Source organism: Antechinus flavipes, chromosome 4 (assembly GCF_016432865.1).
Source record: "Antechinus flavipes isolate AdamAnt ecotype Samford, QLD, Australia chromosome 4, AdamAnt_v2, whole genome shotgun sequence".
NCBI classification, from domain to species: domain Eukaryota; kingdom Metazoa; phylum Chordata; class Mammalia; order Dasyuromorphia; family Dasyuridae; genus Antechinus; species Antechinus flavipes.
The window spans coordinates 190,213,188-190,234,502 of record NC_067401.1 but is presented as its reverse complement, the minus strand read 5'-3'; the positions used below and the strand labels follow the sequence as shown (position 1 = coordinate 190,234,502).

The window sequence follows — 21,315 nt, the reverse complement described above, 5'->3', positions numbered from 1 at the left end:
TGTCAACAAATTATAAGTACTTTTCATATCTGGGGTTTTTGTCACTAGCTCTGGCAAATCATATCTGAGTCTGGTGCTAGATTAGGGATGATCTTGAATAGGGGAAAAAAATTTTTTTCCACTAAAGCTCAAACTGTTTTTCCTTCAATTATGAAATTTCAAAATTTTTCTGAGAAAGGATCCATAAGCCTAACCCGACTGCCAAAGAAGGATTGTCCATAACACCCCCCAAAAAAGATTGATAACACCTCAGACTAAAATGGTCTCTGATAACTACTTTGAGTTTGTGGATTGGAAGAAAACTTTATAGAGGCCGTTCTCAGCCAGTACAAACTACATCTCCCAGGAGGCCTTGGAGAAGGCCCCAGCTGCCTAATCCCAACCCACAGGACCCGGAGCCGTAGAGTCCTCCGGGTTCGAGAGCTGCAGTGCAGACGAATGGACGGGGCCATCCGAGCTGAGAAATCGGCGTCTGCGTTTCTTCTGGTCGTGATGTCATTAGCGAAGTTGTGATTCTATTAAGTTCTTGGAGGGACCAGTGGCCGCCTGGGCGTGATTGAAGTGGTCTTTAAGTTCTAGTAATCACAATAAGAGACGGGAGTAAAAGCCCTAGTTAAAGGGGAGGAGCGTCTGGGAGCACTCCTATCCCCATCTCCAGGGGCAAAGGCTTCTCTCCTGCTCCAGCCAGGACCGAAACCAGAAGCAAGGCACTGTCCTGTCCCTTCCCGGGACGCCCGGATTTGAGGAACCGCGGCTTCGGGGTTATCGGGCAATAAATTCACACCTGAGCGGCTGCCCCTGCCCTTAATCCGGGCCGGAGCGCCCGCGGTTGCCCCTCCCCATGGTGAAGGCCAGGGAAGCCTGCTCGAAGTGGTCTCCGAGGCGTTCTCGCCAATCCCTGCTCCGGGAGCCTGCGCACCACTCTGGGATCCTAACCCGGGAAAATGGCAGTAGAATAGGCCATGGCTCCTTTAAGGGTTCTCTTTCTCCTCCCTCCTTCCACTACTCCCCCATCCCCCCCGACCCACGTGACCCGAGCGGCCGCGCGCCTCCTGGGCCCCCCGCGCGAGCGGCTATGGCGGCGGCGGCGGGAGCTGCAGCAGCAGCGGCGGCGGCCGCCGAGGTGCGGAAGGGGAGGGGGGGGAGGCGGGTGCATGCCCGCCCGCGCGCGCGCCCGGGGGAAGCGCGCACTCGTGCAATGCTCCGGGGGTGCAACGGGGCCGGGGGGCCCGAGCCGGGCTTGCAAGAAGCCAAGGGGCCAGCGCCGGGGGCCGGGGAGGGGACCAGGGGATGGGAGGCGGGGGAAGCGAACACAGAGGTGCGCGTGCAGCCGCTGGCCACCCCCGAATGGGCGGCTGGGGCCGGAGTTCCAGGGGCGCGCGCACGGGGTGCGCGGGGCAGGCCGCCAAGCTGGGGGGGAATCAGCATTGGGGGGGGTGTCGCACGGGGCCCCCGCGGCTCCGGGGACAAAGGGGGAGCGTCTCGTGCACCCGGGAGGAGGAGGCGGGGCCGGGGCTCATTGGCCACGCCCCCTCCCCTCCTTTCTGCTCCCGGGATGCGGGGGCTACCGAGGGGAAGAGGGTCCCTTCGGGCCCGGGGTAGAGGTCGAGGGCCACTTCCTGGGAATCGAGGGAGAGGGCGAGGAACAACCCATCGGGGCCGGGGGAGGGGGCGAAGCCTGCTCTCTTCCGCCCGGACCCAGGCGTGCTGGGCTTCTTTGCCCCCAGTCAGGTTGACTAGTTCCCCTACCCCTTGTCTCCCCTCGCAGGGGGAGGCCCCTGGTGAGATGGGGGGGGCGCTGCTGCTGGAGAAAGAACCCCGGGGAACTGCAGAAAGAGGTAAGTCTGCAATGTATACAAGAATATCTGCTTCCCCAGCCCCCTGTTCTTTATTGAGAAAGTAGTCTTGTTTCCAGTAGTCTCTTTTTCCTATCTGGAAGGGATTCTTTCCATTTACTTAGCAGAAAGGTGAGTTATCCTTGCCCTCAGATTCCTTTCCTCTTTACTTCCTGGAGGGAATGGGGGGGAGGGAAGAAAAGGGGGAGATTTTGGTATTAATCATGATTCCCCTCCTTACTCCCCTGCCTTTCTTTTTTCCTAGGTCTTAGCTCCTCAGGAGATAAGTGTCCTGGAGAGGAGACCCCATCCCAGGATCATCCAGAGTCTGTGGAACCCACTGGTCCCTCATCTCCTGCCTCAGTCACAGTGACTGTAGGAGATGAGGGGGCTGACACTCCAGTGGGGTCCACACCCCTCATTGGTGATGAGCCAGAGAGTCCAGAGGGAGATGAGGGCATCCACAGTAATAGGATATTATTAGGTAAGAAGGTTGAGAGGGCTTGAGACTGGAGAATTAAAGGAGCAGGGAGAACTGGGCTCTCAGGTCATACTGTTTTCCCTTCTCTTCTCTTCCAACCATGTTGTCCAGGCCATGCCACTAAGTCCTTTCCCTCATCCCCCAGCAAAGGGGGCAGCGCCTGTCCAAGCCGGGCAAAGATTACCATGACAGGAGCTGGGAAATCACCTCCCTCAGTCCAGAGTTTAGCCATGCGGCTTTTAAGCATGCCTGGGGCACAAGGGGCTGGAGCTGGGCCTGAGCCTGTACCTACCTCCACCCCTATCCCCACCAGCCCTGAAGGGAAGCCCAAGGTCCACCGAGCTCGAAAAACCATGTCCAAACCAGGGAATGGACAGGTAAAGGGTTTATGCAGAGAAGGGAAGAAATATCTTTTGTAATAAGGAAAGGGAGCTGGGGGGAAAGGGGAATCTTATCTTCCTTTCTATATGTTCCCCAGCCTCCAGTCCCTGAGAAACGCCCCCCTGAAGTTCAGCATTTTCGAATGAGTGATGATCTTCACTCAATGGGGGATATGGGAACAGGTATATCCTTCAACCATAGAGTCTTAGCTTTGTTACTCACACCATTAGAACAACTAACATTGGGTTAACTTTGAAAAATTTTAAGTAAAGATGGATACTCACAGATATAATTTTCCCTACATGAACTGGCAATTTATTATTATATATTTTGAATCCTCCCTGATATTCTGCTGGGCACATGACAATGCTTTGTTTTATTTTAGTTTTTTTTTCTTTTTTAACTTAAAAAAAAAGAAAGAAAACAAAAAAGCTTGCTCTCTTTACTTCCAGACATTGCCAAAAGGAGGAAAATGGACTTGGGAAGTGGAGGCCCCCACAAGAGAGGACCCCATGGCTTGGTAAGACTGCAGTAGAAAAAGGACCAAGGGGGAAATAAGGGAACTGAGAACTGAATGACAGTTTCTTTGAGAGGAAAACATTCTGGAAAAGGAGAGAGGTCTGGATATAGACTATTTTAGTTTCTTAGAGAAGGGATTTGCTGACGAGACAATTGAGAGACCTACTTCAAGGAGCTTATAATCTAATGAGGGAGACAACATTCATATAGATATATACAAAGCGAGGTATGTACAGCACAAAAAGGAAATAATTAACGGGAGAGGGCATTTGAATTAAGAGGGGTTGGGAAATACTTCCAATAAAAGTAGGAATTTTAGTTGGTACTTAAAGAAAACTTAAGGAGGTCATTAGATCAGAGAAGGAAAAGAATTGTTGGCCTCAGGGATAGCCAGAGAAAATGCCCAGAAATAAGAGTATATTGTTCATCGAATAGAGCTGAAGTCAGTGTCACTAGATCAAAGGCTATGTGTTTCAGAGTAGGGTATAAGATTTATACTTTAAGGTATGAAGGGCTTTGGATGTCAAACAAAACATTTTGTATTTGAACCTGGAGGCATAAGAAACCACTAGAGTTGATTAAGGGGATGACATGATCAGATCTACACATTAGGAAAATCACTTTAGTGACTAGGGGATTGATTGGTGTGGGAAGAGATTTAAGGCTTTTGTGTAATCATTTAGACATGAAATTTTCATGTCATCATGATGACAGTATCAGAGAAGGGATATGTGTGTGTGTGTGTGTGTGTGTGTGTGTGTGTGTATATGTTGTCGCAAAGATGAAATTGACAGGCTTTAGCAACAGATTGAATATGGTGAGCAGTCCTAGATGGCTTGTAGGTTATGAGCTTGAGGGACTGGAAGGATGATATTGCTTTCTACACTAACAGGAAAAGGGAATAGTGGGGAGGTGTGGTTTTGGGAAGATGTAATGAGTTCCATTTTGGACATATTGAATTTAAGATATTTACTTAACATCCAGTTAAATCTGAAAGACAGTTGGAAATGTGAGATTGGAGGTCGGGAGAGAGATTGAGGCAAGATTGGTAGATTTGAAAATGAGGTTGTCATAGAGATGATAATGAAATCCTTGGGAGCTAATTAGATCATCAAGTGAAATAGTATAGAGAGAGAAGGGGGCCAGGACAAAACCATGAAGGACACCTGAGAGAGTGATATGGAAGAGGATCTTGATAGTAGGATGAGAATCAGGAAAATCGGGTGTCCTGAAAACTGAAAAGAATAGAGTATTGAGGAGAGAATGGTCAGCAATGTCAGAAGCTGCAGAGAGATCAAGAAGAATGAGGATGGAGACAAGGCCATTCACTAAGAAATCATAAGTAACTTTAGTTTCTGTAGAATGATAAGATTATATGCTGGAATTTGAGTGATTAAGAAGACAGAGAGGAGAGAAAGAGGAAGAACCTATTATAGGTGACCTTTTTAAGGAATTTAGCCATAGAGGAAAATGATGGGGATAGAAAGATCAAATGAGGGATAGGAGAGACAAGGATATGTTTCTTAGTAGGGAAAGACCCAGTAGTCAGGCAAAGATTGAAGTGAAAGAATACAGGTGATAGAAAGAACAATCTGTTGGATGAGACAGAATGGAATAGAATCACTTGAGCAAGAAGAGTTAACTTGTTTTCATCCAGTGAGACAGGAGTGAAGAAGAGAGTAGTAAAAGGGCTATGAAGGATGTCACTCCCCTACTCAATAAACTCTTAGGGTTCCCTATTGCCTCTAGGATAAAATACTCTTTTTAGCTTTTAAAGTTCTTCATAACCTAGCCCTAAGCTGCCTTCAGTAATGTGCAATGACATTCCTTTTCTGCATTCTATGATACAAACAGGCCTCTTCTTTGTTCTTCACACTTGGCACTCCACTCTCCTTGTTTGCTTTGTAATTAATTTCCTTGATTCTACCCTGTAGAACTTCAAGATGTAACTTAATCACCATCTTTACCTTTTCTGCTTTTCCCAAATGCTGGTTCCCTCCCTCTCACACTGCTGGGGGGAGGGGAGGAGAGGGGAGGGAAGAGAGAGAGTGAGAGAGAGTGTGTGTGTGTGTGTGTGTGTGTGTGTGTGTGTGTGTGTGTGTGTGTTTGCCAACTAATTAACAAGCATTTACTATATTCCAGGCACTATGCTAGATTCTGAGAATACAAAAAATTAAAATTCCTACATTAAAGGAATTTATATTCTATTTGGAGGAGACATGTACATGTGTATACACACACACACACACCCATATCTATATCCATATCCATAAGATAAGAGTTGATAAGAGAACGTTATCTCAACAAAGTTTAATTCTCAGATTGTGAAATGAGGGAAAGAACACTTAACTAATGGGATCAGAACATCTTTATGAAAGGGAAACTTTTTATTTTCCAGTTGGAAGAGCTGGATTCTGCTGGGGGAACTGAGGACATGACCCTAGAGAAGGAAAACCAAGAGGCCATGGAGGACTGGGATACAGATGTAGGAGAAGGCTTCAGTTTATACTATGATTCATACTCTGTGGATGAGCGAATTGACTCAGACAGTAAGGTAAGGAGCAACTAGGTCTGGGGTGAGATAACTTCCCTACCACTAGCTTCTTATCAGCTTTTATGATGCCTCTCTAGCTTTAAAGCCTTTAGAGAGACTATGTCCCACTTCTCAGTAGTCTCCTGACACATTGTGCCTAATCTTTTCTCTGTTGACCTTCTTTTGTTCACTTCATACTTTCCTATCAGGAATATTTTCATGATTTTACTGTACAAAACTGCCATGAAGGTTTACACACACATCCTTAAAACCTATAGACAAGACTTGTGTTCTGAGGATTACTCTTCCATAACCCCTACTTCTTTTCCCTTTCTAGTCTGAGGCAGAGGTCTTAGCAGAGCAATTGAGTGAAGAAGAGGAAGAGGAAGAAGAAGAAGAGGAGGAGGAGGAGGAAGAGGAGGAAGAAGAGGAAGAAGATGATGAGTCTGGCAATCAGTCTGATCGAGTAAGGGTCTCATATCTGGATCTATAAAAGAAGTCTAGGCTTGGGAACAGAAAAGATAAGCCTACATATATACCCACGTTCTGATTCTTTCTCCCTCATCAGAGTGGTTCTAGTGGTCGACGAAAAGCCAAAAAGAAATGGCGGAAAGACAGTCCTTGGGTAAAACCTAACAGAAAACGTCGAAAGCGGGAAACACCACGTGCCAAGGAACAACGGGGTAATAATCCAGATTAAGTTCCTGTCCCTTAGGGTAACAGATGTCCAGATCCTTGCGCTCCTTACATCCCAGCCTCAGTTTCCCCCCAACTTTTCATCTCTTGCTCTTTATTAGGGGTGAATGGTGTTGGTCCCTCTGGCCCCAGTGAGTATATAGAAGTGCCTCTAGGGTCTCTGGAGCTACCCAACGAGGGAAACCTTTCTCCCAATCATGCTGGTAATTGGGAAAATGAGGAAACTGACTCAGGGAGCCTTGGGTGGGATGAGCTAAAGATAAGAATAACAACTCACTTATGGGAGGAGATTAGTAATCCCAGCATAACTAGTGGTGGCAGAAGGGGGTTTGTTATTAGAAGGGATGGGGAGAAAAAGGAAAGGGTCATTGGTCCTAATTTGAAAGACCAAGACTTGGTGGGAAGAAGTAGTGTTTGAGTTTCCCTATGACTTTCCTCTTTCTGCATCCCCTGGCCCCAAGGGGTGTCAAATGACACATCATCCCTGGAAACAGAGCGGGGGTTTGAGGAGTTACCCCTATGCAGCTGCCGCATGGAAGCTCCAAAAATTGATCGGATCAGCGAAAGGGCTGGTCACAAATGCATGGCCACAGAGAGCATGGATGGAGAGGTAGGATCTGGATTCAGAGAATACAGGAGAACTGGGGTGGAGGAGGGGAGAATGACATCAGATATCTAGTATGAGTTGGACCCTTGAGGTTTCTTCTGACCATAAGGTTTGGTGGATGTCAAGGATTAAAGGGTATAGAGTATGGGTGGGCTTGGAAGGGGGGGACAGGGAACAGGGAAAGAGTAACAAACAGGGAGATGATGGGATCCTCACCCTGTCTTACCCACTTCTCTGCCTTACCATTCCCTGTTTTCCTTTCTTCTGTGGCTCCTCTACTAATACCCTAATACCCTGTCCTCCCAGCTGTCGGGCTGCAGTGCAGGAATTCAAAAGCGGGAAACAATGAGGCCTTCGAGCAGAGTAGCTCTGATGGTCCTCTGTGAGACACATCGAGCCCGGATGGTCAAGCATCACTGCTGCCCAGGCTGTGGCTATTTTTGCACAGCGGTGAGGAGGGATATTGGTAGGGCTATGCAAATCCCCAGGATCGGGTAGGGGAGAAAGGTTGCTGGGCCAACAACCAGACCTTCATGGGGAGGGAGGAGTTGGAGGGAACCATGAAGCTGGGTCATATACTTGGGTCCTAATACCATTGCCCCCAATCCCCCCCCCAACAAGGGCACATTCTTGGAGTGTCACCCTGATTTCCGAGTGGCCCATCGCTTCCACAAAGCCTGCGTGTCCCAGCTGAATGGGATGGTTTTCTGCCCCCACTGTGGGGAAGACGCTTCTGAGGCCCAGGAGGTGACAATTGCCTGGAGTGATGGGGTGGCCCCACCTCCTGGCACTGCTGCTCCTGTCCCCCCACCCCCTGCCCAGGATGCCCCTGGACGGGCCGACACTTCCCAGCCCAGGTACCCCTCCCCTCCAGAAAAAAAAAGAGTACTTTCCCTTTGTAGGCTCTTCACCTATTATCTTTCACTTTCATTTCTACTTATCTCTTAACTCACAGTCTCTTATTCTTTCCAAATTCCCTTCCTTTGACCTTTCGTATCTTCCTTTACCTTTCTGTGCTCTCTCCCCTTCTGTGTCATTTCTTCTGTCCATCTTGCCCTCTTTCCCCTTTCCATTCTTACTTTCTTTTCTCTCTACCTTTCTTTTCATCCTTCCTTCCTTTTTATCCTTTTCCTGGAATATGAGAGTCTTTTCCCTTTCCCTAGTCTTTTTTCTCTTCCCAAGATACAAGAGCTCTTCTCCCCACACCTCTTTTGTTTCCCCAGTGCTAGGATGCGGGGTCATGGAGAACCAAGGCGCCCCCTCTGCGACCCACTGGCTGATACCATCGACAGCTCAGGCCCTTCCTTGGCATTGCCCAATGGCAATATCCTCTCAGCTGTAGGTCTAGGGGCTGGGCCAGGCCGAGAAGCCCTGGAAAAGGCACTGGTCATCCAGGAATCTGAGCGGTGAGAGAGATTAATGGCTGGAGGGCACACAGATAGCTGGATCTCTGAAAGAAAATGGATCTTTTTTCAATAGACTCATACATAAGTATAAGAAAAGGCATGGTCTGTGAAGGAGGAGGTATCTGATGAGGCATCAGGGTGTTGAGTCCATCTTCTTTCTCCCTCCTTCACTCCCTGACAGAAGGAAGAAACTTCGCTTCCATCCGCGTCAATTGTACCTGTCTGTAAAGCAGGGGGAATTGCAGAAGGTCGTTCTGATGCTCTGTGAGTGTTCACTCCATCCCAGGGTTCTCTTTTCTGTCCATCTATCCCTGTCCTATAGCCTCTTCCTCAGTCTCTCTGTAAATGACATTCCTTCCCCCACCCTTATAGTGGACAACCTGGACCCCAACTTCCAAAGTGACCAACAGAGCAAGCGTACACCCCTGCATGCAGCTGCACAAAAAGGCTCTGTTGAGATCTGCCATGTGCTCCTCCAGGTAAGAGTAGGCCAGGCCTTCAGAGTCTGGTGGTCCCTTCTCCTTGACCCCAGAATTTAGGTTCCGGGGCCTGTTTTTCCACTTTCTGCCCTTCATTGTAGTCACTGAGGAAGGTCCACACCCTTATTTGACAATCTCAATTCTCATCCTTCATTTTCCTGCCCCCTTCCCTATTCTGGTCCTCACTCTCTCAGATACTCCTACACACAGACACACAGAAACATAAATTTCTACATTATCATTTTGACCTAAACAATATCTCTTATGTACATCCCCTTCTCACCACTCACACAACCACCATCTCAGTTCAGGCCTTCACTACCTCTTACCTGGACTATTGCAATAGTCTTCTTCTTGATCTTCCTGTCTCAAATCTCTCCTCACTACGATCTATTCTCCATTAAGCTTCCAAAGTGATCTTTCTGAGCCTATGTCATTATAAGGTCCTCTCTTTCACTTTAAAGTCATTTCCCAGTCCTGTCTCTTTTCTTTCTTACACTGTACTCCATCCCACCTGCTATATGATCTAGCTACACTATTTTATGTGCTAATCTTTACATGCTCCAACTCATTCCATAACTTTGCACTGACTGCAGAGTACTCTGCCTCCTCATTTCCACCTCTTAGTTTCCCTGGCTTCCTTTAAGACTCAGCTCAACTCCCTTTTATGGGATTCCTTTCCTGGTCTCTCCAGATGTTAATTCCTTCTCCCTGAGATATTTTTTCACTTACCTTATGCATGTCATCTTGACCCATTAGAATAGAAGCTCCTTCAAGAAGGAACAGTATTTTCGTCATTATTAATTATGTGCCAGGGCCTAGTATATAACTATTGCTCATTAGAGGATTGTTGACTGACTGACTAACCCTTTTCCCTACCTGCCAGGCTGGAGCAAATATTAATGCTGTGGATAAGCTGCAGCGGACCCCTCTGATGGAGGCTGTGGCCAACAACCACGTAGAGGCCGCCCGATACATGGTGCAGCGAGGAGGTTGTGTTTATAGCAAGGTGGGGGCAGCAGTCTTGGAGTCTGTGTGGAGAAATGAGGAGGGGTGGCAAACTGATAAGTTAAGGTGAAAGACAAAGGGCAGGAGGTAACTATGGTATGCCCCTTGAGGACGAGAACCATGTAAACTTAGATGAGAAAAAAAATTTGCATTTTTATTTTTAGTAGCCCCTAACTGAAATTTAACATTTCCTTCAAATAGCTAAAAACATTATTCTGAGCAGTTCATAGATTTCACTGGACTGCTAAAGGGGATTCATGTCTCCCCTTCCTCCTGTTTGCCCTCCCCCCCCCAAAAAAAAAAAAAAAACAGTTAAACACCATTGCTTGGGGTATTAAAGGTTGTTTGCACCTTGTTTGCTCAGGAGGAAGATGGCTCTACTTGTCTTCATCATGCAGCTAAGATTGGCAACCTGGAGATGGTGAGCCTGCTGCTCAGTACTGGCCAAGTGGATGTAAATGCTCAGGTCAGTGGCCAATGGTTCTCCCCCTTGCCTCTGTTGCCCAAACCCCATTTACACCACCACACCCCCACTACCATTCATCTTTTGTCTTTTAGTTGTTCTGTGTCTTCAGTCTCTACCTCTCCCCTTGACTTTTTTTGTGTATGCTTTTTTTTTTCCCACTGATTTTTACTTCTCTTCTTTGTTTCTTCCTGTACCTTCTTCCTGCATGGTGGTGACTTGTTCTCTACCTCTGCCTATCACCATCTCTCCTTTGGTGCCATTTATTGCCTAAGCCCCACCTCCAAACCATATATTTTTCTTTCTTACATTGCTTTTTGTATTTGCTATTCTCCTATAGTCTTTCTTTCCCCTTCTATATTACTCCCTTTCCAACTGCCATCTCCTATATATCTTTCTTGCTCTTCTCTCCATATTTTTCCCTCCTTATTTGTATTTTTTGGTTTCTCCTTCAATATCTATCTCTAAGGTGGAGGGAAGAGGAAACTCATGCTTCACATCTTAACTAGATCTAGCTACAGGAGAAGACCTGACTGTGGGCTCCAACACTCAACCACTTCCTTTTACTCCTTTCAGGATAACGGGGGATGGACACCCATCATTTGGGCAGCTGAACATAAACACATTGAAGTCATTCGAATGCTACTGACCCGAGGAGCAGATGTCACCCTTACTGACAATGTAAGAGACAACATGTGGGTACCCAGGGATGGAAGAAGGTAGAGTGATACTTTAGAATCCTTGAATACCTCACGTTTCTTCATTTTGTTACCTCTCTGATGTGTTAATATGCTGTTACATATCATTTTTTACTCTTATCCATATCATAGCTCTGTACTACAGCATAAACCCCACAAACATGATAGTGGGAACCATGTCATTTAAATTTTTGCAATTTCCCTAGTGTGTAGTATGTGATTGGTCTTTTTTTTTTTTTTTTTAACTTTAACTGAGACTTGGAGACCATATATCCTGACCCAGCTTCTGTTTCTTTCTCTTTCCCTTAGGAAGAGAATATTTGTTTGCACTGGGCGTCCTTCACAGGCAGTGCTGCCATTGCCGAGGTCCTGCTAAATGCCCGTTGTGACCTCCATGCCGTCAACTATCATGGAGACACACCCTTGCATATTGCTGCTCGAGAGAGCTACCACGACTGTGTGCTGTGAGCAACTCCCACACCCCAAAGTCTGCAGTTCTTTCATTTCTCTAATCTTCTGTCCATCCTTCTTTTATAAAATCTTTGGATCAGTATCTTTCTTCTGCTTCTGTCAATGGCTCCTCCAGCACATTTTCTTTATTGCTTTCCTTGTTCTACCCTTTCAGGCTTTTCTTGTCCAGAGGTGCTGATCCAGAGTTACGGAACAAAGAAGGAGATACAGCATGGGACCTGACCCCTGAACGCTCAGATGTCTGGGTGGCCCTGCAGCTAAACCGAAAGCTTCGCCTTGGTGTGGGTAACCGAGTACTGCGGACAGAAAAGATCATTTGCAGGTGAAGACTCCCAGAATCCCTTCTACATTAAATTGCCCCCACAAAGAGTCTGGGGATCTCATCCCTTCAGCCATATTTTTCTTCCCCCTAGAGATGTAGCTCGGGGTTATGAGAATGTGCCAATCCCCTGTGTCAATGGAGTGGATGGGGAACCTTGTCCAGAAGACTACAAATACATCTCTGAGAACTGCGAAACATCAACTATGAATATTGACCGAAACATCACACACTTGCAGGTAAATGGAGTGGAAAAATTGGCCATTGATATCTTAATTCAACCACTTCAGAAATCCTTAGCTAGTTTCGTTATTTGTCTCCCATAATGTCAGAGCACATCCTCTTAGCCCATTGCCAACTCCACCCTAATAGCTCTGCTCAAAGTATTGTTCCCATCCCATGTAGAAAAAAAATCCTAATGATATCTGATGGAATGAGGGTTCTGAGTCATGGAGGGGAACCATTCTGGAGGTTGGGAGGGCAGGATACAAGGATATTGGTCTTAAAGGATAAGACCCCAATGTCCTCACCCCTAGCACTGCACCTGCGTGGATGACTGCTCAAGCTCCAACTGTCTCTGTGGCCAACTGAGTATAAGGTGCTGGTATGACAAGGTGAGTGAGCCTCCCAAGCCCCTCATTTTCCCCTAAACAAACCCTCATGTCACAGGAAAGATTGGAAACATCCATGATGTTTTTCTCTCCTCTGTCCTCTGATCCCAAACCAAGGGCAACAGAGAACATATGTTGGGAAAGTGCCAAGAAAGTGACTATCATTTGTGTTAGTATGTGCAAATAACCTTCAAATGGCCCAGTATTTGTCCTCCTTCCAGTATGCACATACTCTCCTTCTCTCTCAACTAGCCTCTTTTCATAAGATAAGATGAAAGAAGGGGGGATTTGGGAAGTAGTCTCTCACAGTACCATTGTCTCTTCCCACTTCTCCCTTTTTCTTCTGGAGCCAGGATGGACGTCTTCTTCAGGAATTTAATAAGATTGAGCCCCCACTGATCTTTGAATGTAACCAGGCTTGTGCTTGCTGGAGAAACTGCAAGAATCGAGTAGTACAGAGTGGTATCAAGTAAGAACGCTTTGCCTTCCACTTTTTCCAGACTCTTGGGGACCCAAGCATCCTTAATTCCATAGAACAATTTTAGCCCATTTTCTTCGGGGAAGTGTGGGTAGAGGGGGGCACCTTTTGCCTGATTCTTCCCCTTCCCTAGTTGATACTGACATGTCTATATTTTTCTTCCTGGGAGGTACCTTTGAGAGACATACTTGAAACAATACTAGATTTGGGTAATTCAGAGGATCTAGAATCAAGTCTCACTTCCAAGTGGGATTTGTTTCTGAATAACTTTGAACAAGATACTTTATTTTTCTGGACCCTTTGTTTTCCTCATCTTGAAAGAAGGTACTCTGAGATCCATTGTAGTTCTAAATCTTTCTGTCTTTTTCCTGGATATCATTCCGTCCACCCCTGTAAGAATACTCCCATCTCTTCTCCCTTTTTCTAATCCTCCAGGGTTCGGCTACAGCTTTATCGTACTGCCAAGATGGGCTGGGGTGTCCGTGCATTACAGACCATTCCCCAGGGAACTTTCATCTGCGAGTGAGTCTGCTGTTGTTTGCCTACAGGGGAGCATTGGAAGGGTTTGCAGAGGGCAAGGACTGGGACTTTTTGTTGCAGTAAAAAGGAGAGGCAATCGGATGTGTTGGTACAAGGCCAGAATTGGATCAGGATGGCCTGGGTTCAAGTTCTACTCCTGGACACATACTAACTTTGTGACCTGAATGAATCACTTAAACTTCTCAGCATCCTCAGGCATCATTTAGAAGACTAAATTACCAAGTAGTTGTTGACCTGCATTGGTGGACAAAATTTTCACAAAAATCTTTCCCATACCAGTTAAATCACATGCTTAGACAAAAGTAAGCTTGGATCATAGTTTTGGATAGAGGTAAAAGTGGCCTTTAAGGGTCATCTAATACAACCCCCTCCTTGCACAGATATAGAAACTAGCTCAGAGTGACTTGGTCACAGTAACAAAAATAATAAAGAAGGAAAGGAGTAGAATTTGAACTAGAGGCTCTGCTCCTGAATGTTTATGTCTTCTTGTAAACATCTCACCTACTTTTAATTTCTTAGTATGCTTTGTGCTGTTTTTACAAGTCTTTTCCCATGTGTTCTTTCAAACTCCAGCCCCCTCTTTCTCTGAACAGACAATTTCACCAAGTGCTTTAATAAGAAAATCAAAATCATCCAGCGCCTCATCTTCCTAACTTTAGAGTATCTCATCACTTACCCTTGTTCAGCTCAAAAGAAGTTGTCTTAGGGGCAGCAAGATGGAGCACCTGCACTGGAGTCAGAAAGAACCAAGTTCAAATATGACTTCAGACATTTAATGCTTAGCTGTGTGACCCTGGGCAAGTCATTTAACTCCAATTGCCTTGCCAAAAAAAAGAGGTTTTTTTCCTCCTTTCCAAGTTTTGTCTATCTAAACTCATGATCCTATCCTATTATCCCCAATCTTATCTAATGTTCCCTTATCTTTAACTGATCCTTTCTGGACCTTGACACTTCAGTCATGCTCTTTCTTTAGTGTCTACTATGTCTGTTTTGATTCTTCCCCTCCCCTTCCCTTTTTCAAAATATTTGAATAGCACTTTCAAGTTACTGCCCTGTTTTTCTATTTTAAAAAAAATTATTTTAGCCAGCTAAGATCCACCTTCTTACTTCCCCACCTCAACTTCCCTTCTCCCCATTGAGAACATGAGAAAAACAAAATGTTACATAATTACTCAAAATAATCTTAGACATTGTGGCCGTGGCCAAAAAAAAAATATTACTCTCTGCATTCTGAGTAATTCAGCTCTGTATCAAGAGATAGAAAGCATGTTTCCTCATTAGTCCTATAGCATCCTGGTTGGTTATAATGCTAAAGAATTCACACAATAGTTTAGCTTCACATTTATACATCAGATTGGTTCAGCTATTCCTTAATTTGTGGGCATTCCCTAATATTCCCATTCTTTCCCACCTCAAAAAGAATTATAAATATCCTTATGGACTGTTGTGCTTAGGATTCATCCCCACTTTAATCTACATTCCTCCTAATTGCCCCATCCCTCCTATTTTCCTGTTGAACAAAATGGAATTTTTCTCTTCAGCTTTCAGTTCTGATGACAGTAAAAGTCAAGTGACAACCATCTCCTCCTTCCCTCCTCCCTCCCTCCCCTTGTATGTATAGATATCTGTGTACTCCGATTATGTGAGATAATTTTCCCTAATCATTCCTAAGCCTTGTCTGGTTGTACTCTCTGATAAGATTCAGAGAGGATACATGTATGTCTCCTTATATTTGAATGTGAGCAGTTTATCTTTGTTTAGTCCTTTATCATTGTTCATTCCTGTATACATTTTTTATGCTTCTCTTTACTCTTTTATGTTTGAACTAATGAGTTTCTCTGCAGCTCTAGTATTTTTTCATCAGGAATGCTTGGAAATCTATTTCATTAAAAGTCCTATTTTTCTTTCTCCTGTAGGATTTCCTCATTTTTCTGGGTAAGTTACTCTTGGCTATAAATCCCTATCTTTACCCTTTCTTTCTGGAATATTATATTCCAAGTTTGCTATGGTAGAGTAGAGGCTTCTAAATCATGTGTGATTCTGACTATGGCTCCTCAGCGTTTTGAATTCTTTTCTTCTGACTGCTTCCAGTATTTTTTCTTTGACTCGGAATGTTCCCAACAGTTTTCATTTTGGGCATTCTTTTCACAGATGACTGATGGATTCTTCCTATTTCCATTTTGTCCTTTGGTTCTAAAAAATATACACAGTTTTAAGATAGAGGATATTTAGGCCCTTTTTTTGGTCATAGTGTTCAAAAATAGTCTAGGGATTCTTCAGTGTTTTTTTTTTATCTATTTTCTAGATTCAGTTGTTTTTATTTGCTATAAAATACTTTGCATTTTCTTCCTTTTAAAAAAAAATAATCTTTTGACTGTTTTAATATTTCTCATTGCCTCATGAAGTCATTGGCTTCTGTTTGGCCAGTTAAAATTTTGAGGGAGTTTGATGTTTGGGAGATGTTTTATACTTATTTCAAACTATGATCATTTTTTTTCTAATTCTTTTTTCCATAGCTATTGCTTCTTTTTCTAATGTTTTCCTCAGCATTTTCATCCAATTTATAAAAATATTTTTAATTTAAAAAAAATTTTTGCTTCATCTCTTCCACCATAATAGCTCTTTGTGGTGGAATTATTTTTTTGTTTTTGTTCATTCTTCCAGCCCACTTCCTGATTTTGGATTTAATGTGAGGGTTGGGCTCTGCCACACCTCTAGAAGATCTGGGCTGATCCAACAAAGCTGTCTGTTGGTAATTCTCCTTGTTACAGGATCTTTTGTGGCAGTGTGCAGCCTGTCCCTGGGCACTGGAGTTTTCTATGGGTAGCAGATACCCCTGCAGTGACCCAATTCCTAGTATCTGCAAATTTCTCTTTCTCCCTATGCCAACCTGAGCCAAACAGTGGACTCCCTCTGACTTTTTCTAGATTTCTCCATCAGGATTTGAGTTGGTGAATTTTAATAGATTTGTTGGAGTTGTAATAGGAGCTCAGTTAATTTACTTCCTTCTATTCCATCATCTTGGCTTTATTCCCTCTTTACTCTCCCCGCCCCCATTCACCAAAACCATTCTCACAAGATCACTGATAATCTTATCACCACATCAACTGACCTTTTAATAAGTCTTCATCCCTCTTCATCTTTTTTGTCCCCAAGGCAATCAGGGTTAACTGACTTGCCCACTGTAATATATGTAGTACATGTAAGAAGCTTGATTTGAACTCATATCTTGACTCTAAATCCAGTGCTCTATCCACTGCAACTTTTCCCCTTTAATCTTTGCCCTCTCCCAAGCACTTGACACTATTGTACACTCATTCTATTCAATATTTTCTTCCATTGGCTGTCATGACATCATCTCCTAATCCTTCCGATACCACTCTTCATCATCTTCCTTATCCTAACCCTGAAATGTGGTTATTTCCTCAGAGCTTAGTCCTTAGGCTTCATGTCTTACCCTTCTAACTATATATATTTATATCTTTTTTCCCCTTTTCTTCTACCCTTCAGACCTTGAGACCTCATCAGCTCTCATAGCCTCTATTGTCATCTCCCAAATCTATATTTTCAGTACATCTTCAGTTTTCTGCTGGAAGTTTTCACCTTGATGTTCCAACAGCACTTCATATTCATCAATACCAAACTCTTCATCTTTCTCTCTAAAAACGACCTTTTAGTTGCCAAGACCCCAAGACCCACTCATCTTTGCCTTCTTTCTTGCCTATCATTCACCAGTCTCTCTGCCCTGCAAATTGTTATATCTCTTACATCCATATTTTTTCTATTTCTGCTGCCATCAGCTATCTCCAGCTTTTACATAGCTCAATCATAGACTATTACCCCACCTTCCTGATTTCTCTTCCTTCAGTTTCTTTTCCATTCAAATCCATTCTAAATATTCAACTGGTCTAATTCCATTAATCTATTCAGCCAACAACCTCTTCAAACATCACTGTTAACATTTATTATATTCTTGCTCAAAAGTATTCAGAAACTATTCGACTAATTTGGCATTCAGGGCTACTTTAGTCTATACTTAATGTATTTAAACTCCTACCCCAATAATTGCTTGTTATTTTTCTGCTCAGTTAAATAACAAATTCAGTTAACATCAGTTACACACCTCCTGTGTCCAAGCACTATGCTAGGTAAGCATTGAGGGAGATAGGATACATGAATCCTAAGTCTAGCAGGGAGATAGAGCATAAACACAGAATTCTAATTCACAGTGTTATAGAGGAAGTGCATTATAAGTGTTGTGTAGAGTTACTGACTAGGAAAAGCAAGGAAGATTTCATGGAGGAGGTTAGCATTTAAGTTGAAAGGATACATAAATAACAGGTAATAATAGACTCAAGATGCAAAATGAAAACAGTTTTGAATATGACTAGTTTGAGAATTTATTTTGTTTGAGTATAACTATTTGTTTACAGAGCTTTTGCTTTTATGTCTTTTGGTCCCCCTAATGAAAGGGAGAATGTAAACTGAGAAAATAAAATTTCAAATAAAGAATGAAAGACTTAAAGCTCATCCATATCATTTGGTCAAAAGAGCTGGCCAGGATTCAAATGTCACCTTTGACACATCCTTGTCTTATAACTTCAAGGAACTCACTGAAGCTCTCGGTGCCTCTAGGCAGCTCTATTAAGACCATAATAAGAAGCAGAGGAGATGCTGAAAAGGTTTCCTACTCCCATGAAATCATAGGTCCAGTCAAAAAAAAATTTAAGTAGGCAGTCTTTTGGTGGAAGGAGAACATTCCTTTTTGATTGGAACATGGAAGAATGGGGGAGGGGCTAATATAAGATAAGGGATAAGGTAGAGGGGTTGTAGGGGGCGATACCAAATTGTGAAGGACTTTGATCAGTCATGCAATTCATTAACCTATGAGATTCTAGGGATACATCTATGAAGAAGAAAGCAAACCTTATTCCTACAGCGAGCTTTACATTCTAAAGTAAATAAACATTTATTTATACTCATCGAATGCCAAACAAGAAATTTAAACTTCACTAGTTTCAAGGCAGTGAGGGGCCTTGAAAGCTTTTGATCAGATCTGCTTGTAATAAATATTTTGGCAGGAATATGAAAGATAGACTGGAAGACAGAATAGAGGCTTTAATAAGCTAGGCTGTATGTAGTAAGTCTAGTCTGGTTAGTTTATTTTTTTACCTTTCTTCATATACCCAGCACAATACTTGGCACATAGGAGGCATTTAATAAATGCTTACTGACTGACTGGTAAGTAGGGGGATGGTAATGGGAATGAATGGAAAGAAGATGGATATAAGATAAGTCTGCTTGTGCTATAAGTATGCCATAGCTTATGACATTTACCCTACCTGAAATTCTCTCCTTCACTTGTACCTATCCAATATTAACCAAAAAGCTTAACTTAATTATCCCCTATTGTAACATCCCATAATGATCTCTTCTAGACTCCCAATAGTACTTAATATCTGCACTGTTACAAGGAAGGAAGATGGGGTGGTAGAGAGGGGTGACAGATTTGGAGTAGAGGCAGAAATAGAAAGGGATAGGGGAAGAATAGGTCACAAAAGCTTAGGTAGTGAGGATTAGAGAGTGTAGTATATGGGGACCCCCTAGACTCCTCTGTATCCCTCTCAGAACTCCTCTCTTCTCCCTGCTGGATTAGGTATGTTGGGGAACTGATCTCAGATGCTGAGGCAGATGTCCGGGAAGATGACTCTTACCTCTTTGACTTGGATAATAAAGTGAGTATGTTGGGATGAGGCGGAGGACTTAACCTATTTCTTCTTCAGTAACTCCCTTAAATCTTGAGTTGAATCAGCAAGAATTGATAAAGCATTATAACTATGTTGAGATTGGGACTTAGTCCAGTAAGGTGGCGAGGTAGGGGAGGTAACCGATTCATATTTTCTCCAGGATGGAGAGGTGTACTGCATTGATGCTCGGTATTATGGCAACATCAGCCGTTTTATCAATCATTTGTGTGACCCTAACATCATCCCTGTTCGAGTCTTCATGCTTCACCAAGACCTCAGGTTTCCCCGAATCGCCTTCTTCAGTTCTCGAGACATCCGAACGGGCGAGGAACTAGGGTGAGGGGGCTGCAAGGGGTTCCTTATGTTTTCTGGAAGGGGGTCATCTGGAGCTTTAATAAGGCATCCAGGTGGAGTCCTTAGAGTAGTAATGAGGGAGGGAAAACAAAAGGCCTGGGTTTCAAGGGTAGCATCTGAATCTAAAAATAAACTGTCACCAGTCTACTTGTGTGACTTTGGAAAAGTTGTCACACCCAGCTTTAAAATGAGAAATTGGGGCTAGATCAGGATTTTTAAACCAGTGGGGTCTATGGACAGATGAACTTGAATGGTGGGGGGGAGAATTATATCTTTATTTTCACTTACCCTATAACTGAAATTTAGCATCTCTTTCAATTATGAACGTAGGCAACAACAGTAATAATATGCTTCTATTGGCCAAAGTTGCCCATGACACAAAACAATTTAAGAAGCCCTGGAACTAAATTATTTCTAAGGTCTTTTTGAACTCTAAATTGTGGGATCCTATGATCCTAGTGTCCTCTTTCCTGGTCCTTGGAGAATTCCCCCAGGTACTCTGGCAAAAAGTAAGCTTTTATACCCCACTCCTTGTCCCCTAAAGGTTTGTTTATTTCTCTCTCCAATCTTGGTAGGGTTTAACATGAGTCTTGGGAGTAATTGGCCAGAGATTGAGTCCCTAAAAAGTGATTGAAGAGAATGAAAGCTGAGGTGAAAGTTTCTGGGGTTGGTAGGTGGGCAGACCAAAAGCCTGGGAAGGTTTTTGAGGTCTGGATCCCAAGTTCCCCTGACTTTACTGGCAGGTTTGACTATGGTGACCGGTTCTGGGACATTAAAAGCAAGTATTTCACCTGTCAATGTGGCTCTGAAAAATGCAAGCACTCAGCTGAAGCCATCGCCTTGGAGCAGAGCCGCCTGGCCCGCCTGGACCCCCACCCAGAACTGATTGCTGACCTTGGGTCCTTACCCTCCCTCAGTTCCTGATCCCAGATCCAGTGACTTCTGGGGGGCTTCCCCATAAAGTTTCTTCTGGAAATTGTTCTCATCCCTCAGAGCTAGCTGCCTTTTTCCTGCCCACACTGTCCCAAGCCATTCCTTTTAATACATGTCACCTGATTTAAAACTGGTATGCTTTTATCACCAAGAGTTGGATTGGAAGAGATGGTGTTCTCTTCTGCCATAATGATTGATTCCCATACTCAATTCCCCACTTTGGGACAAAGATGACCACCTTTGTATTATTACCCACTCCCAATCAGAGAGAGACACACTCATCAGATATCCATCTCACACATGTACCTGAATTTGGAATTGGAGTAAAGAAAAGGCGTCTTTGGGGATCTGAACAAGCAGCAGCTTGACCCCACTCCAGAAAGTACAGGGCAATCTGCTTTCCCACTGTAAACATTGCTTCCTCCCCCATATCACTTGACCACCACCCCATGCCCTGGCTTTTTTCCCCTCAATAAATATTTTGGTTTGGTTGTAAGCTGTCTTAGTCTTAGTGGGGGTGGGGTGGGGTGCAAGGGAATATTAGGGAATAGGAGTCCAAGTAGCATTGTCTTGAAAAAGGAGGAGAAATCACAGGTATCAGCTATGGCAGAAACTTAGAAATTGGAGAATAAAAAGAAATAGCTAGTGAGCCCGAGAAAAATGAGTTGGGTATACCAAGATATTAGACTTAGACTCCTTTGGGAAAGAAAGTGACCTTTATTCTGTGAGATAAAATTATCCAAACCTCTTACTGGA

At 43.9% G+C, this 21,315-nt stretch overlaps 1 protein-coding gene across 3 annotated transcripts; it reads left to right on the top strand.

The window, feature by feature from the left end:
* Positions 1-285: 285 nt before the first annotated feature.
* Positions 286-21,055, top strand: EHMT2 (euchromatic histone lysine methyltransferase 2). 3 transcript variants are annotated; one of them, XM_051996240.1, is made up of 28 exons: positions 286-1,123; positions 1,769-1,838; positions 2,101-2,319; positions 2,428-2,693; positions 2,795-2,879; positions 3,150-3,217; positions 5,615-5,770; positions 6,087-6,215; positions 6,318-6,432; positions 6,547-6,648; positions 6,907-7,055; positions 7,359-7,502; positions 7,674-7,909; positions 8,276-8,458; positions 8,640-8,722; positions 8,831-8,937; positions 9,824-9,946; positions 10,310-10,411; positions 10,985-11,089; positions 11,416-11,570; positions 11,732-11,899; positions 11,991-12,135; positions 12,433-12,510; positions 12,861-12,976; positions 13,421-13,507; positions 19,182-19,260; positions 19,433-19,608; positions 20,370-21,055. In XM_051996240.1, exons 1-28 carry the CDS (start codon positions 842-844, stop codon positions 20,548-20,550), a joined length of 3,909 nt encoding a protein of 1,302 aa, XP_051852200.1. In that variant the 5' UTR covers positions 286-841; the 3' UTR covers positions 20,551-21,055. The 3 variants fall into 3 exon arrangements, with proteins under 3 accessions (XP_051852200.1, XP_051852201.1, XP_051852202.1); XM_051996241.1 differs by lacking the exons at positions 2,428-2,693; positions 2,795-2,879 and having other exon boundaries at positions 1,061-1,123; XM_051996242.1 differs by lacking the exons at positions 286-1,123; positions 7,674-7,909; positions 8,276-8,458; positions 8,640-8,722; positions 8,831-8,937.
* Positions 21,056-21,315: the final 260 nt, after the last annotated feature.